This window comes from Clinocottus analis, unplaced genomic scaffold (assembly GCF_023055335.1).
Source record: "Clinocottus analis isolate CAN_PGR_092001 unplaced genomic scaffold, fCliAna1.0.p SCAF_6, whole genome shotgun sequence".
Lineage (NCBI taxonomy): Eukaryota > Metazoa > Chordata > Actinopteri > Perciformes > Cottidae > Clinocottus > Clinocottus analis.
In genome coordinates, this window is record NW_027176218.1 from 14,198,372 (window position 1) to 14,214,432 (window position 16,061).

Here is a 16,061-nt window from a genome sequence, read left to right on the forward strand (position 1 = left end):
TTCATTATTTTTAGCACAAAGATGGAGAGAAAGCAGACGTTGGACGTCACAGAGGACGGATATTATTCTGTCATGATCCTCTCATTAGCACCTCTCTCATCAAGCAGAGAACAGATGAGAGAGTGGGGCTTGTGGAACTCAATGATAGATGAAAATTAAAATGTACAGAAAAGAAAAATTGACTACAGCAGAGAACAGTCATTTCACATCAGTAGTTGTTTTTCCTATGTGAAATAATTATTTTACTTGTTGGGGAATTCTCCTTGTGTACATTGTTTTTGTCTTGATGTATATGCCATGAGTTTGGAAAGGATTGTCTCTGCCATAAAGAATAAAAGTGACATGTAATGCTAAGGAATTTACAGCATCCATTGAGTTACACTGCAATGCTGCTTTTAGAAAATGTGGATTAGGAACATAAAAATCCAATATAACTTCATGGTTTAAAGAACATTCACACACGCACACACACACACAACCAAAGAGTTTCTTCTTCTCGGTCTCTAATGGGATCATTTCATAAACCGGTTAATCTTGGCCGAGGGCTAAATCAGAATAATTACATTACAGGACCGCTAAGCCAGGAAGTATTAATGATGGCCTTAACAAATCAACACCTGGTTTCCATCCAGTGAGATACAAACAAATGTTTTTGACGTTCAGTTTCTAAAAGAGAGGTTCCTGTATATTTTTTGCTGAAACTATACTTTATAAACTGATTGACATGCTAAAAGTATAGTAGCTTGCCATCTTTACCATTGATTCTTACAGAAAATAAATTAAATAGACAAAGTAGATTGAGCCTAGAACTGCAAATAAGATGCGAGTACTTACTTAATTTCTGTTGGAGTTGAGGTAAGTGCTATATACATTTACCAGGATCAAATCTTCAGCCTCGGGAATTTAAGAGTGAATCAGCTCAAGGAATCGTAAGTAGGATCACGACTGCTCCATCCAAAACAGCAGGTAAAGTCCCGGGCAAATACCAGAGCTCTGCTGACAGCTAGCAGCTCTCAGATGTCCACAAGCTCTTCCAAAGCATCCAGAGAGGAGCGAGTCACCACAGCCCAAACAACCGACCCAGTCACAGCCACAGCAACCTGAGTTGCCCCATCCAGAAGTTTGCAAACCCCCATCAGCCCCCACCCCTTGACTCTACCACCACCCACAACCAGCTACACACCAAGGCACACACACACACACGTAGCATGCACACACATCCAACAAACGTAGAAATAAAGAATTAAAAATAAGAAGAGGAGGGAGGAGTCAATAGCTTAAGAGTCAAATCCCTCTAGGACCCTCCATTCCCATGACACCATAATCCCCCCAGAGAGTACGCTCCCAGACTCATCGAGCTACATGGGATAGTGAGGGAAAGGCCAGACTGCTAGAGATGAACACGATGATGCCCGCTAAGCGCAGGACAGTAGTGCTTTGTAAGTAGCCCTTTTGATGAGAGGGGAATAAACGACAGAGGAATGAATGATGGAAGGGTTATCATCATAATGCTGCCGTTTGGGAGCTTTGAGGTCATCCTGACGGACAGCAGATGAGAGTTAATGTTTGTTGCTCTTGCTACAACATATTATGTCACTCTTTAGATTATTGTAAATGGTTATGTCACACTCTTCTAAATACTTAGATTCAAATGTACGAGAGGTATACACATACTTATTTAGTTAAAATCTCAACAAACATGAATTGAAAAAGTGAAAATTAGCCACTAAATATCTGTCTTTAAAGATTGTATAAAAATATGATCCACACATTCAAGTCCCACACTCTCCAACATATAGATATATGTATCCCCACTATTCAACAAAACTCCAAAGTGCTGCTCTCCAAAGCCCAAATGATCAACGTGATTCATGTGAGGATGGCGTCACGCTGATTTCCCTCCAGTCTCCCAGCAGCATGGGACTTCACATCGTATTGAGCAGTATCACATAATTCTAATTAGGGAAATGTGTTGGAAAGCTATTTCCTCTTAAAACAAATGACCAACCGCACAACAAAAGCCAGAGGAATCCCATCCCTGTCGGCAAAGGTTGTGTCATGAGAAATCACTCATCCTAAATCCCTTGACATGTCATAGTCATTGAAAGGGCGCTCTCAGCGATGAGAGAGTATTTTCGTGATGGAAGCGAGAGAGTAGTACAGAGAAGAAGGGGGTTTTTGGGTGGGAGTAAGAGGGACACTGAGGGAGAAAGGGGTACTGGGGTCACACCAGCACCTCTCAGCCAAAAGAGGGGCCTGTGAGGGGAAGGCTGAGGCAACCATCCCTGCTCTTGGCTGACACCATGTGAAGCTCTCTGCTTCCTCTCTCTTCCTTCTGAGGGGCTTTGTTCCACACGCAAACAGTGGCAGTGGCCCCAACTCGCCCGGCCAAGCGCTGCATCCAAACTGGCAGGGGCGAGAAAAGAAGGGAGGGGGTTCAAAATGGAGGGGGTATAAGGGTATAGTGAGGGGGGGAGGGCAGTGGGCATGTCCAGAATGCCAGTTCTTTCAGGCCACTGATGTCATGCCTGTGCCCACCGTGGGAGAGCAGCGGAGGGACCGAGGCGCCCCTTTCTCCTGCCCCCCCCTCCACAGTCTCTTTTTCCAGGATGAATGAATCTTTCAGAAGCTGCAGCCCATTGTGTCCCATAATCGACAGCGATTATCCTGATTTTATGCTGCCTTCCCAGTGCGAGGAGGTTCCCTGAGTGCTGGCATTGAGGGCCGCTGGGATGCAGCAAGGACCACGAGGGGTTGTCCTAGCAACACTCTGCAGCTTAGAGAGAAGGGGATGAAGGGGAAACGGGAAGCCGCACACAAACACATGGCCTGCACACACACCATGAAGAAATGGAATTCAGCTTGAAAGATTTTATATCTTTACCTTACCAAAGAACATTGGATTTCAAAGACAGAGAAGTATTATTACATTATGCATTTGTATGCATTTAGAAACTTCAGGACATTTCCAAAAAGAGCTTCTCTGCTGTCCATCCCGCATAATTATATGAGCTTCTGTCAGTGGCTTTGTCATACAATGCCACTCTTCCGTCCACAACGTGTGCTTACGTAATGATTCAAAAGTTTACATTAGAGACCGGTTGTGTGTTATTCTCAGCTAATTCAGGTTGTCGGGATTCATGCAACAGCACATGAATGATGCCCATTCTCATGACTGGAGCGTCACAATATACTGTGATGTAAAGACAATTGGAGCTGTGCCAGGCACCGGATATATCTGCCCCCCGTCCGCGGGCCTCACAGCCACTTGCCATGCAGTGAGAAGAAATGGGCTCACATACACTGGCTGCCTAGGAGCTGTGAAAAAGCCCCCCCAAAATGAAGCTCTCAGGAAACACTTCAGGTTGCGCTGCGCATAGGAAGTGGGAGATAAATTCCAGCTTCTGAAGAAAGGGAAGCTTTGTCACTCTACGCCTCTCAATTATGTATCCCTAGGTGGATGAATGCATTCAGTGGTAGATAGTGATTGAGAGATGTGTGAACTTTCATGCAAATCTGGTTTATTCCATCAGCACTAACCCACAAAAGAATTGTACTGCTTGCTAAGACACAATATCCCCTATGAACATAGGGACCATGGCAAACAACTTTCTCATCAGGAAGTTGCCTTAAAACTTTGCATGGATTCAACCCCAAATAACTGCCGACAGGCAATCGACCTACCGCTTTCTCAGTCAGTTCATCTCAAGGAGACATGCGTTTAAAAATAGAAAATTATTTTCTTATGTTACTGGATGGGAGCTTCACAGCTACCTAACTATTACACCAGGTGTGCAGAGTCACCCTGTGGTTACTGAAGCTGTCTTGAACACTTCCATGTGAACTTTGGAGTAAGAATACAGTCTGATAAACAAACTGAATTGACACAGAGCCAAAGGTACGACTGGAATGGGACTAATTTCTATTAATTTCATGCTGTAATTCACTGTGTTAGGACTGAATGCTGAATGGCTCATGATTGAATAGCAAATAACTGTGATTCCAAATGCATATTTAATACCAAACATTGTGCTTATTTACAATCTAATTCCTGGAGAATAAGTGAGTACATTTGTAATGAGTGGAGATCAGATTTTTGCTGAAGTAGAGCAGAACAAAGGCAATATTAACAGTTACAAAAAGTGTTATATTTTCTTCCATTAACTTCATCTCATTATGTGTGTAATTATGAAGGGTTGCTTTGACAGACTGGTATTGGAGGGTTACACCTTCCAAAGAGATATAGGGGAGCAGGGCAGGCAATTAGTGGCACGAATACTGACGCAGCTTGATGCCTCAGCTCAGGATGATCTGACCTGCTTTTACCACAACGGATCCAAAGTGATCGTACGGTTTGCATACGGAGTTCCATCCCCGAAGATACCAAGAATTCTCCCAAGCACTCCTGTTGTCAAATAATTAGCATGTTTCTTTCTACAAACTGCCGACATTAAAATGAAGTACATTGACCACTGGGAGCAAATCTTCCCTATTAAACCGATTTCTGTGTCTCGGTGTCTTTCCATAATGTTTCTACTGAAGAACACAAACCTCCTTTTCAGTTACTGTCAATCATGTGCTGCAATTAGCAAAAATGCTTCTTACATTATAGGTTACAGCCGTACCACTAACTCACGTTCAAATGCTTTCATCCCATCTTTGAAATTATATTTTACAATCAGGAAGCATCAGCATCCTAGCAACTCCTGATTGAGCCATACTGTATGCGCCTGTCCCTCAACATCCTCTAAGGTTTCTCTTTGTTTAGCACAACTCTTTGTGTCCATAATGAGGCAGTCATTAGAGAGAGCCTCTGGGAATCCTGAGGCTAGTGTTGTAGACTTCATAGGTCTCTCAGATGTGACCAGTCCCACTGTAATTATGTGCTAACAACCTATTATGCATGGGAGTGGGTATCATAGGGCTGAATTGGGTGAGTCCCATATGTCTGAACAAAATCTGCAGAGAGCTTAAGTTTGATCCAATTCAGCCACAACCCGCATAGCAGCCGGATCTACTGTTGGGCACTCAATCATGAACACATACTCATCCCCACATGTCTCTCCCTCTCCTCCTTTGGGTCTCCTCTCTTCTCTCTTATTTGTGTTGCATTTAAAGTGGGTAACCCCAAACTCTGGCATTCATATTACATGTCTCTGCTTGTGTTACTCTCAGGCTTTTCTCCATCATGTTAAGAGTCTTAACTGGGATGCTGTTTTCTTTCCTTCAAAGTTGCAACCAAAACTGTGACTGTCCTCCCAGTATCCTCTTTTCTTCCCAGACCGTTTTCCTAAAGCTGCACTGATGAAAGGTCAGCGGACAAAAGAAGATCATCCATATAGTCACGGAAGATTTTTCTGCTGTACCTCCCCGCAGCTCCTTTTATCTACTGAAGAGCTACACACCTACTGCAGACAAACTCATTTATTTTCTCCTATAGCTGCTCATGCGTTCATGCCTATGCTGCATATGAAGCGATGCTATCATTAGCAAAGGCGCATCTGTTTAACAGAGTTGGCTACATAGCATCACACAGCTTTTGATGGCTTCGGTCCGATCCCCACAGGAGCTCATTAAATCTGCCAGTAAGGCGGGACCACCCCACCCCCTACCACAACCACCGCTATGGTATACCCGCCACATTGCTGAGAGAGAGAGACAGAGAGAGAAAGAGAGAGAGAGAGAGAGAGAGAGAGAGAGAGAGAGAGAGAGAGAGAGAGAGAGAGAGAGAGAGAGAGAGGCATATAGTAGAAAGAGGGAGGAGTGGGTGGGGTGAAATGGCAAGAATGCCAAATACAGATAGATGTGTAACAATGTATGGGGGAAGGGGGAAATAAAAAGCGGGAGGGTAGAAAATAAGAGGTGTGGCTGATGAAGGTATGGAGAGAGAAAAGAACAGAATGAGAAAAATAGGTGACGCTGTAAAGAAAGGGTTGGACGGAGGTCAGATTAAAACAATCAATCGAAGTGGAGAATGAGGTGGAGCTCGTCTCTACATACAGTAGCTTACATGAAGGGCTTCTGTGGTATCTGGTTATCTGTGGATACATGAAGAGCTAACATCTGTGTTGGGCAGCTGGCCCTGTGAAATGGGATTAGTGCACAAATCACGTTTCATACATCACTAGACTCACCTGCCACACTCTCAGATTTAAATATACGCTAACGATACTTGCCCTTAACCCTCACCGTCTAGCCCTTCTCTCTCGCTCACATTTGTGTCAGTACAAAACACACACACTCACACACACATAGAGACACACACACACACATACACACACACTGGCTGGCTATGGTTATAAATCTCCGTTGGTCCAGTCCCGTGGTATTTGAGGCAGTGTGAGGGGTGACAGTCTCTCTCAGGATTTGCCAATAAGAGGGCTAAGGAGGATGGATGTTCTCTCACTAATTAAACACTGCAGTCAGGAGGGACTGAGCTCAGCCCACAGCAGCGGCCATGCCCCGCTCTCCTCACACCACCCCGCAGTGATGGCAGAAAGGGCATTCCTGCACACACACACCCACACCCACACACACACACACACACACACACACACACACACACGCACACACACAAACACAGCTCATTACATCAACCAGCAAAGCCGCATGGCCACACACACACATACAGTTCAAATATATCTATATATTTTGAACACATTACTCACTAAATTATTCATATTTGTAGGTAATTGTTTAAGTAGCATGGTAAACTCATTACATATCATGTATTCAGTTCACCTTAGACAAAAGTAATAGTAACAGTATATTCTAGATCTTGCAGTCATAAACTTCACTGACTGCTTTCTACCAACAGACATTTCTTGACATATGTTATAACTAATTGTACGGTATTGCTCGGTTTGAATTATTATTGTGCTCATAGAATATGTGCCAGATGGTATCCACTGGCTTGATCAAGTCATGCTCATGACCTTAAACCCAAGTTGAAGACTATGTGCTGAAGACATGGCCTGTGGTGATGTTGTCCTATGCACATTTCTAGAAGGTCCCTGTATGCCTTGTTTTTTTGACACTTCTCGTCTGTGTATCTGCACCGAGCAAAACACAGCATTACATTAAGGCTGTCAGCGCTACAATGGGAAAGCATATCAGGAATGCAGTAAGTGCTTTTCTCTTTACTCCTGTCAATCACTGTGTGACTTCTGTCTGTAAAAAGTGCTATATAAATAAATTGTACTTACTTACTTACAGCGCTGACAGTCTCTTTCATTCCACAGTTTGCATTTTCTTCCTCATTACATTCCCACTTTCACCTTCTTTCCCTCCCTTTGTCTTTGTTTTTCCTTCTCCTTGTCTTTCACACATGCACACAACATGCCACTGCTATCACAACAGGCTGTATCAACTAAAAGCGGGCCTTCATCTGTTGTGCCTGTTTGACAGACAGCACATTTTCTGGAGCCGTGCTCTTCTTTCAAGGAAGCACATGAGATACAAACACAACCTGTGGAGTATAAAAACCCCGCTGTGAGTCAACTGTTTTATTATTAACATAATTTTAATCAAAAGATCCAACGTTGCCTGACTTGATACAACATACATTTGTGAAGATAAAGACAGGAAGGGATTCAATAATTACTTTTTTCACCCTTCTAAAAAAGCAAAACTTCAGCCTGTGGTGTGAGGCCTCTAACACTGGAAGGCTGCTTTCCTTTCAGGACCCCTTCACTGACTCTGTTCTTTCAGAACCATATGTACGTATATGCACATCAACTAGTAGCTATTTTCTCATAAATGCATTGAAAATCAAAGCAAAACGCTGCCTGTTACTGACTGTTGTTACATGTAAAAAGCCGCAGGGGGGCCCCTGCTGCTCCCCACTTCATTGTTTTTCTTTCCATGGCACGATTATTGAATACTTTGTCAAACTATGTAAATATGTATTCAGTCACACGCATTACTGGAATGCCATTGAGAGCGAAAGCACTCGCTTAGGCTTTTTTCCACAAACTAATTATGAAAGCCTGCCGATAGACCCAGTCATTCATTATCAGAACCTCTAGGCAAAAGCACTTTCAACACAGTTCCCCTGTTTGATGCCAGTCACAGCCAAATCCCCAGAGCACATTCATCTTAGCCCACTCAGAAGATGGTAAACCTCCTTCAGTCGAGATTTAAGGCATACAACGGTAATTCCTCAAAATCCTAGTTCGCTGTAATCCTCTACTACTAAAAGACGAGAAAGGATTCCCAGTGATGTCAGGATCTCTCTGGATACAAAAGGATGCTGTGCAGTGTGCAGTAAGAGGGCATGTGAAACAGAATTTTATACACAACATGAATTTAAACTAATTCAACTTGACTTTTATATTTATGATGTTTTCTCTTTTTCAAATGAAAGATTCATTCATAAATGTGGCTTTCATAATAATAGCCATTACATATATTGTTATATTGATAGATAGATAGATAGATAGATAGATAGATAGATAGATAGATAGATAGATAGATAGATAGATAGATAGATAGTTAGATAGATAGATAGATAGATAGATAGATAGATAGATAGATAGATAGATAGATAGATAGATAGATAGATAGAGAGAAAGAGAGAGAGATAGATAGATAGATAGATAGATAGATAGATAGATAGATAGATAGATAGATAGATAGATAGATAGATAGATAGATAGATAGATAGATAGATAGATAGATAGATAGATAGATAGATAGATAGAGATGCAGCTCCTAATTAACCAGTGCATAAGTGGTGAGCCAAAACCCTCGAACAAAACACTCTCTGTGTTCATCGGCCATTGAGGCAAGCCGCTCTTGGAACACGCCACCTCTACTAGAATAATGGGCCACTTTACCGGCCTCCAAGTTAGTTCACAGAATTTAGAGCTGGGAAACAGCTTGCACAAGGTTCATTGGGAAGGAGGGTGAGGGAGGGTGGGGGGGTAGTTTAATTGTTTCCTTGGTTTTTGTTTTTGTAAACCCCCCTCCTCTCTCTCTCTCTCTCTCTCTCTCTCTCTCTCTCTCTCTCTCTCTCTCTCTCTCTCTCTCTCTCTCTCTCTCTCCTCTTTTAGTTCTGAAAAGGGGGCTAACAAACATGCAATGAAGGGGATTGTTTTGTGTTCCGCTGGACAAGTGGGTGAGGTAAACAAAACAAGACTGTAGGGTCTATCATCTGGGCTCGGCGGAATGGGATAGGCTAAGCAGTGGGGAGCAACACACATACAGAGGGAGGATTGGTCAGTGTTCTGTGGAGTAAGAGGGGTGAGGGACGTTTTGGGGGAAGTGGAGGGTACAAGGGGCGAGGGTAAAGGGTCCTGTGGGAGAGAGAGAGAGAAATTAAGGTTTTTTTCTTTTCCCGGAAGAAATGGGAGGTGGACATGGGTGCTGAGTTTACTCCTCCGAGTGTAGGCATTGTATTGGGTGCTGAAGTTCTCATGCATGTCCCGTTTTGGCTCCCTAAAATGTCGGAAAGTGATGGAGCTCTCCACGACTAAGCTCTGCGCTCCCACAGCTCAGGCTATTTACATACTCAAGAGGAACATTAATGCCGACCGATCCCCCAAAGCTGAACAAAGAAGCACACAAACCTTCCTCAGAGGCCCATTACGCACTTAATTGAGGATTTGTGGAATAGTAAAAAGGGGCAAAGGAAGAGGAAGAAGGGTGAGACCAGGAGGGGTAGTGGGTGAAGTGGGCAATGGTTTTACAGTTTTTTCTGTATCCCTGGTCAGATTACATTGTGGGTAATGGCAGGAGGATCAAATGTGAAAATAATATCCAGCTACATCTTTGTCGCCATATGGAAACTCTAGGCATCATCAAATCCTTTTCCCCTCTATTTATCCCTTTGCTCTTTATTCCACATTTGTTGATCCTCCCATTATCCTCATTATGAAACTGTCATAAAAGCTGTACTCTAGAAAGGAAGGGTAGGAGGAGAAAAGCAGCTCGAGCAACTACAATATTTTTTGTAAAGCTCAAAAGAACTTAATATTAATATGTTTAAGTATATTTTAAATGCCTTCTGGATTGTTTAAGGTCACACGGTCGAGTATTTGGAACTGTCAATCATATAGCTCTCTTAAATTCAAGTAAAAGGGAACTGTCACTGCATTATTGTCTTATAGAGATAGTATGTGCTCAGGCTTGAAAAGAGCAATTGCACAAATCAAAGGCAGCTCCATCTGACAAGCAGTGTGAATCTGTCAGATTGCATCTTCTGACAATTGTTCAGATGAAGTCCTCTATTTGTTTTGAACAAATCTCTTAATGTGCTTTAATTATGAATCCTTTGTTGCCGCACAATGGGCAGATTGTTTTCAATGGCATGGTCTTTGGTGCCAAGAAAAAAAAACAAGAGCCCCCCCCCACCCCTACTGTGTTCGGCCCCTCTTCCCTTTACCAATCACCCTCAAAGCAATTTCGTGACTCCCCCTGCTGACCTGAATTCCGATATAGCAGGTGCCAATGGGATGTGGGTGGTTTGGGGGAATTTTTTCGGGGAAGGAGGAGGACAGTGGCAGCGCTGGGAGGAGGCCTTCAGTAAACACTGACTCAATCCCCTCTGGGGCCCCCCTCCCAGTATGTAAATGTTAATGTCTTAATGTGATATTAATTCAGTTGAGTCTTTTTGTTTGAAGAGAAGGATAGAAAACTATAGATTGAATCATTTAATCATTATTTGAAACAGCCCCGATTAAAAAGATCAAGTTGTGAGAGGAGCTTGTTTGTGTATTGGCTGTGTTTGTAAGGATGTGTTAGCCAAACCAACACATCCTTTTTTTAATGCGTAATTGTGTGTTCTATACGTAAGTACAAGCTCTTGAATTGTATACGGCTGCTAAACTCCCCTCAACTAAATCTCCATCTGTATCCACCACTTTTTTGCCGCATCATAAACACACACGGTCCCACTGCTTGAGTTACGATTCATCCCTTACGCATCAACACCGATAATAGATTATATGGTCAGTTTAATGATCTCATTGCAAAACTGAAGAAATGCCTTGACCGTGGCTAGCGGAGATCTATCGCTTTGCCGCCCGGCAGCAGTGAATGCCTCTGTTTCTGTTCCTGTGCAGTCATACAGAAGTGAAGGGAGCCAGGCTCTTTGTTCGGTCAACCCATGGGAAAGGCCTCACTCTGTTGTGCTCTCTGAGAACCGAAACACTGATTCTATAGGCAAGACTAAAAGAGAAAAAAAGAGCATGAATCCCACATATTAGGAATATTCACATCACATCAGGAGTAAGTGATGAGGAGGAGATGAATCACAAGACTTGAAAAGCAATGAGCGAGCGGGCAAAGGAATACGGGGGAAATCAAGTGCAGCGACAAAGACAACTGGATGATATTAAGGCAATTAGGAAGGAATGAAATGAAAGAATCGGCTAACGGGAGAGAAAGAGTTTGAGAGTATTGAGAAAGTGAGAAAAAGAGAGAGAGACAGAGATAGACGAGCATCAAGAGTGGTAACGAGTGAAAAGAGGAGCTGGATGGTACTTTGGCAGCTTCTGCGTGTTCCCAGGAGGATTACTCAAGCACTCGATGCCATACACTGCCAGCACCACCAAAGAGAAGCTCCATGAATGGAGACCCAAAACCACACACATACACATCTCTGAGGATGCCTGAACTCTGGTGTCGATTTCACCTGTTTCCTCTATGTTTTTTTTTCCATTTCTACTGTCCTTCCGCTTCCTTTTTCTTTCTTTCCTCCACTTTTCCCAGCTTGTTCCCTGCATCTCTTTTCTCACTCTCTAACTTTCTCGCTCTTTCTGGATCCTCTCCAAGCAGCAGTGTGAGGAGAGGTGTGACATGGCCAGTCAGACAGGTAACATATGCTCCGGCTTCAGGCTGCTTGTGTGGTCTTTTTACGTACTAAGCCGAAAGGGTGGGGGCCCCTCTTCTACCACCGTTCGGTCATTCCATCCTTTGGCCATTTATCTCAACCAAAGGAAAAGTGCTATATTTTACTGTCTGTCCTCCCCGTCTCTTTTTTATCTTTCCGTCACTCCCACACATTAAAGCCACTCTCCCACTCTATTTAACACTTCTGGCAGTGTAAAATCTCAGTTTTTTTTGGCAGAAACTGAAGTGTTTCCACATTGTTCTTGGGTTTTGTTGTTTTTCACAGGCGCTAAACGGAACTGAAGAACATTATGAAGCAGTGTAGAAAATATGAAGGCAGAGAGGAAAATAGGCAGCACTATCTGCTGCCCGCTTGCTTTCTGAGCTGTCAGGCCTATACAACAATATAGCTAATGAAAACATGACCAAATTATCACATTCTACCCTACTGCATGTGAACACAGAGGTTTCAATTAATCTTTGCAGCGTACTCTGCAATGTGAATGCAATTTTAATTTCTTCCATTAATGCTTGTTTGCCATCTGGTCTGCTGCTTCCAGTGATTGAGTATGACAAACACATCCATCCAAAGGATTTTCCTCTTATTAATTCTCAAGCACAGTCAACGTTTTTAATCAATCCAGAAAAATGCAAAGATTGATTGGTTCAATTTGATTTCCATCGTAATGCACAGTCAATGAAGGGGCTATCGGTTACCATATAGATTTTTTTTTTAGCGTTGGGCTGCAACCTTTCCTTTCTGTTATTTAAACATCACTTTCATATCTCCACAACTACTCTCCCCCTACCTGTCTCTGTACCTCAGTAGAACAGCTTATATTTACCACACATGTCCCGGCAAACATCTACTCTGCTCTGAGTACCCCGAGCGATGTCTAGCCTAATTAAAGCAGCAGCTTCACAGATGGCTAACATGACAGATTCTGAGAAATATGATTTTGACTCGTTTCACTTGGGAACTCAGCAAGGCTGCAGGGTTTTGTCTTTGGGTGGGAGTACCTCTCTGTGTGTACTGTGCGTGTATGCGTGCATGATTACTCGGATGCATTCATTCTCAGAGGGGGCAACATATTCATGATTGCATGATGGACTTTAGATCATTAACTTTTGGAAGAAAAAAAAACTTTAACATTAACAGTAACATAAATTGCTAAAACACAGCTAAATATTGATGTCACACACTCAACATATATTTCATTTTCTCCCACAAAGAGGTGCTTCCTTACTAAAAGATATTAAAACTGATTATATCAAAAATAGGAATTTCAATTCATTAATTTTGTAATCTATTCAATTGACGATGACGGGAAAAAAAAAGAAGAGTGTTAAATAGAATTTGTTTACGAGAACAGCATATGGCAAGACAGGAAATAATTTGTTTTCTAATATTTTCCGGCACATGCAGGTAAAAAGGATTAATGGTGCACTCCACGGTACTAGCCTCTGAACAAATTCCCTTACACTAATGATGTTCTTCTGTAAGCAAATGCTAAATATCTGCATAATGTGTCGAAGCAGACTCACATTGGCAGTTATGGCTACATTAACAGCATGTAACCCTCTCACATGATAAACGCGTGCATTCAAAAATCCACCCCCTACAAATTCAGGACATGCATTTATATATTAAATGACTCACCCTGCCTTACAGCATGTGAGCTCGCCTTGAATATCTGTTGTGCTCATTCATGTAAGGCAGCAAATGCCACAGTACAGTAGTTTAGAGAGCAGCCTCTGGGAAAAGGACAAAACGCATTAGCTGCATGGACACTTTCCTTTACTGATTCTCCCAGCAATTACACTGAAGGCCGAGGCCTCTTCAGATTGCAGCCCCGCCACACAAAGCCCAAGGTAGGCAGGCCACAGACAGTTCCTCTCACCAGGAACCGCCAGCGGGAAATACCATGCCCATTAAAAATCCAACATACACAATTATCTCGAGTCCGAGGCAGAGAGAGTGACAGGCTCTCATCCACAAACACACCCTTTCAAGTGACGACAAGCCCCGAGTAACGCTGACGACATCAAGCGAAGGTGCAAGGACAGTTGGTTTCCATGGTGACATTGCTGGTGCTGTGAAAAAACGGTGTGCGCGTGCGTGCGAACTTTCGTGCTCGCGTTTTAATATGAAAGAAGAAAGGGCTGCAACGATTGGCTCAAGAGGTGGGAGGCGATGGGAAGGTAATAAGCGGTTCGTTTTATTTATTTATTTTTCCTTCAAGGAGCCTTTTCCAAAAATAAAAACCCTTCATGTAATGATCTCATTCGAGGTAAAAACAAAAAACAATAAAAAAAAATATATAGCCTTCAACATTTTGGAGAAAAGACAGAGAAACTACAGCAACTCACAATGCGGACGGTTTTTTTCTTTCTCAAATTCTAGCACGTGTATACGTGTATATTGCACTTGACTATTTAGTAGTGAATCTGTGAGAGCAAACCTGAAAAAATGTAATACAGCAAAGACACTTTCTGAGCTATAACTTTTTTGACTGATTTATCGTTTTAAAAAAACCTGTATTGCAGAGGCACCGTTGTGCTCTGGGCGCACCGAGATGAAGTAAATGCTTCGACAGTAAAGTTAACAGACAAGATAAATCAGTTCAAAGCGACTTCCTTTCCTTCTAAACAACAGGAGCACGTTTCCCGTTTGGCTGGATGAGCACGGCGGAGGGAGCCCTTTGGTTTAGTGGAGAGAAAGCTGCAGAAGCCTGAGATTTAGGAGAAAGGCTTTCGGCTTGGCTCACAGAGGTTAATTCTGCACTGATACAACGTGTTGTCCACGGCTGCTGTCAAACACAAAGACGCCGTTTCGATCGTTCCCTGTGATGTAACAGCTGGTGATAACGTTTAACTTTGATCGTTTATCGACAGAAAATTCATTAATTCTACTTTCGTTTTTTTTTTTTTTTTTTTTTTAATTTGAGGCAGTGGTCTGTAAGACCATGAATAACGATGTGAGTGAATGCAGCATGTGCAGCACGAGATTATTGTTGTCGGTCAGCGCTCCGGGACTTTTCACTGCAGGTTGTCACATCTATGGCTTAATCTATGAGCATCTATGGAATATTGCACAAAGGGAAAACATGGTTATGAAGAGGATGGGTCTGCAAACTGGTGTGTTTTAGTATTTTAAATGCATCACCAACACACTTGCATCGTTTCTCGTGAAAAGCAATGATTTCAATTATCAATCAATAACCTGCGACTTGTTATGAAAAGGTTGAAAGCAACAAATACAGCTACCAATAAGGAGCAGGGCAAGCCGTGCGTGCATATGCTCATCACCTCTCAACACCGGGCGTGTATTGATCCTGTGTGCAAGCTAAAATAAACACAAAACAGCATCTTACCTGTGTTGAAAACCAGGATGAAAAAAGTTTTTGGTCTGGTCCCCTCGCAGGGTCTTTTCGTATCCGCTTCAGTTCAGTCAGCCACAGCGAGCTGCAGGTCCAGGACAAGGAGCGCGTCACAGACCAAACGGAGGGCTTTTCTGTTAAATCCGAGGAGCTCCGCAGCTCAAACGATCCCACTGAATGAGCTCTGGCTCACCTCGCTCCTCGGTGCTTTACTCCACTCCCGCCTCCGCCCGTTTCGCCCCTCTTTGTCTCTTTAGCATGGGAATGCCAGCTCCCGTTGGTTGAGGATGTCGGCCAATAACGTACACATCTCTCGTCGCTCTGTCAGTCACTCTCTCACACACACATACCAAGTTGATGCGCAACCTGTTCACAAAGTGGTGTTTGCAGAGAGTTTAAGATCAGAGAGTACACTGATTCATTATTGCATTGACATGCAGAGGGCTGCAGGTTATTTTAGCAGCCCTTGTTGGCTTAGACTTTATTCATTTATTTAGTTGCACTGGCTTGAGATTGTTGGCTAGAATTCATTAAACTGGTTCATATCAATGCATCATCTAAACTGCTACAGAAGGCGCTCCAGGTCTAATTTGTATGATTGCAGTTGTAAACTGTAGTTCACATTTCCTCATGCTCAGCTCATGACTCAGTGACAGATTGTGGCACACACATGTCTTTTATTGTCTGTCTGCATGGAATCAAGGGTGAGGTTGAGCACCAAGAGCATGGACAAATAATTAATAGAAAGGGGGAAACTTTGGAAAAATTACAGCAATATACCTGTCAGTGATGCATGGCATAGGTTAACAATTATTGTCATTACTGCTTCGATTAATAGGTTGTTTGTTT

The 16,061-nt window shown here is 42.9% G+C and overlaps 1 protein-coding gene across 4 annotated transcripts in view; it reads right to left on the reverse strand.

Moving 5' to 3' along the window:
• LOC137803612 (excitatory amino acid transporter 2-like) overlaps nt 1-15,406 on the reverse strand; it is a 28,371-nt gene extending 12,965 nt beyond the window's left edge. The window contains exon 1 of one of the 4 annotated variants that reach the window (XM_068602242.1): nt 15,207-15,406. Coding sequence is in view for 3 of the 4 variants with exons in the window: in XM_068602240.1 (XP_068458341.1) it covers nt 13,493-13,539 (47 nt within the window). In the remaining variant the exon portion in view is untranslated. Of the gene's footprint in view, nt 1-834; nt 1,107-13,492; nt 13,593-15,206 lie in introns of those variants that run through there. The other 3 variants (XM_068602240.1, XM_068602243.1, XM_068602241.1) reach the window with 3 other exon arrangements.
• Between the last annotated feature and the right edge of the window lie 655 nt (nt 15,407-16,061).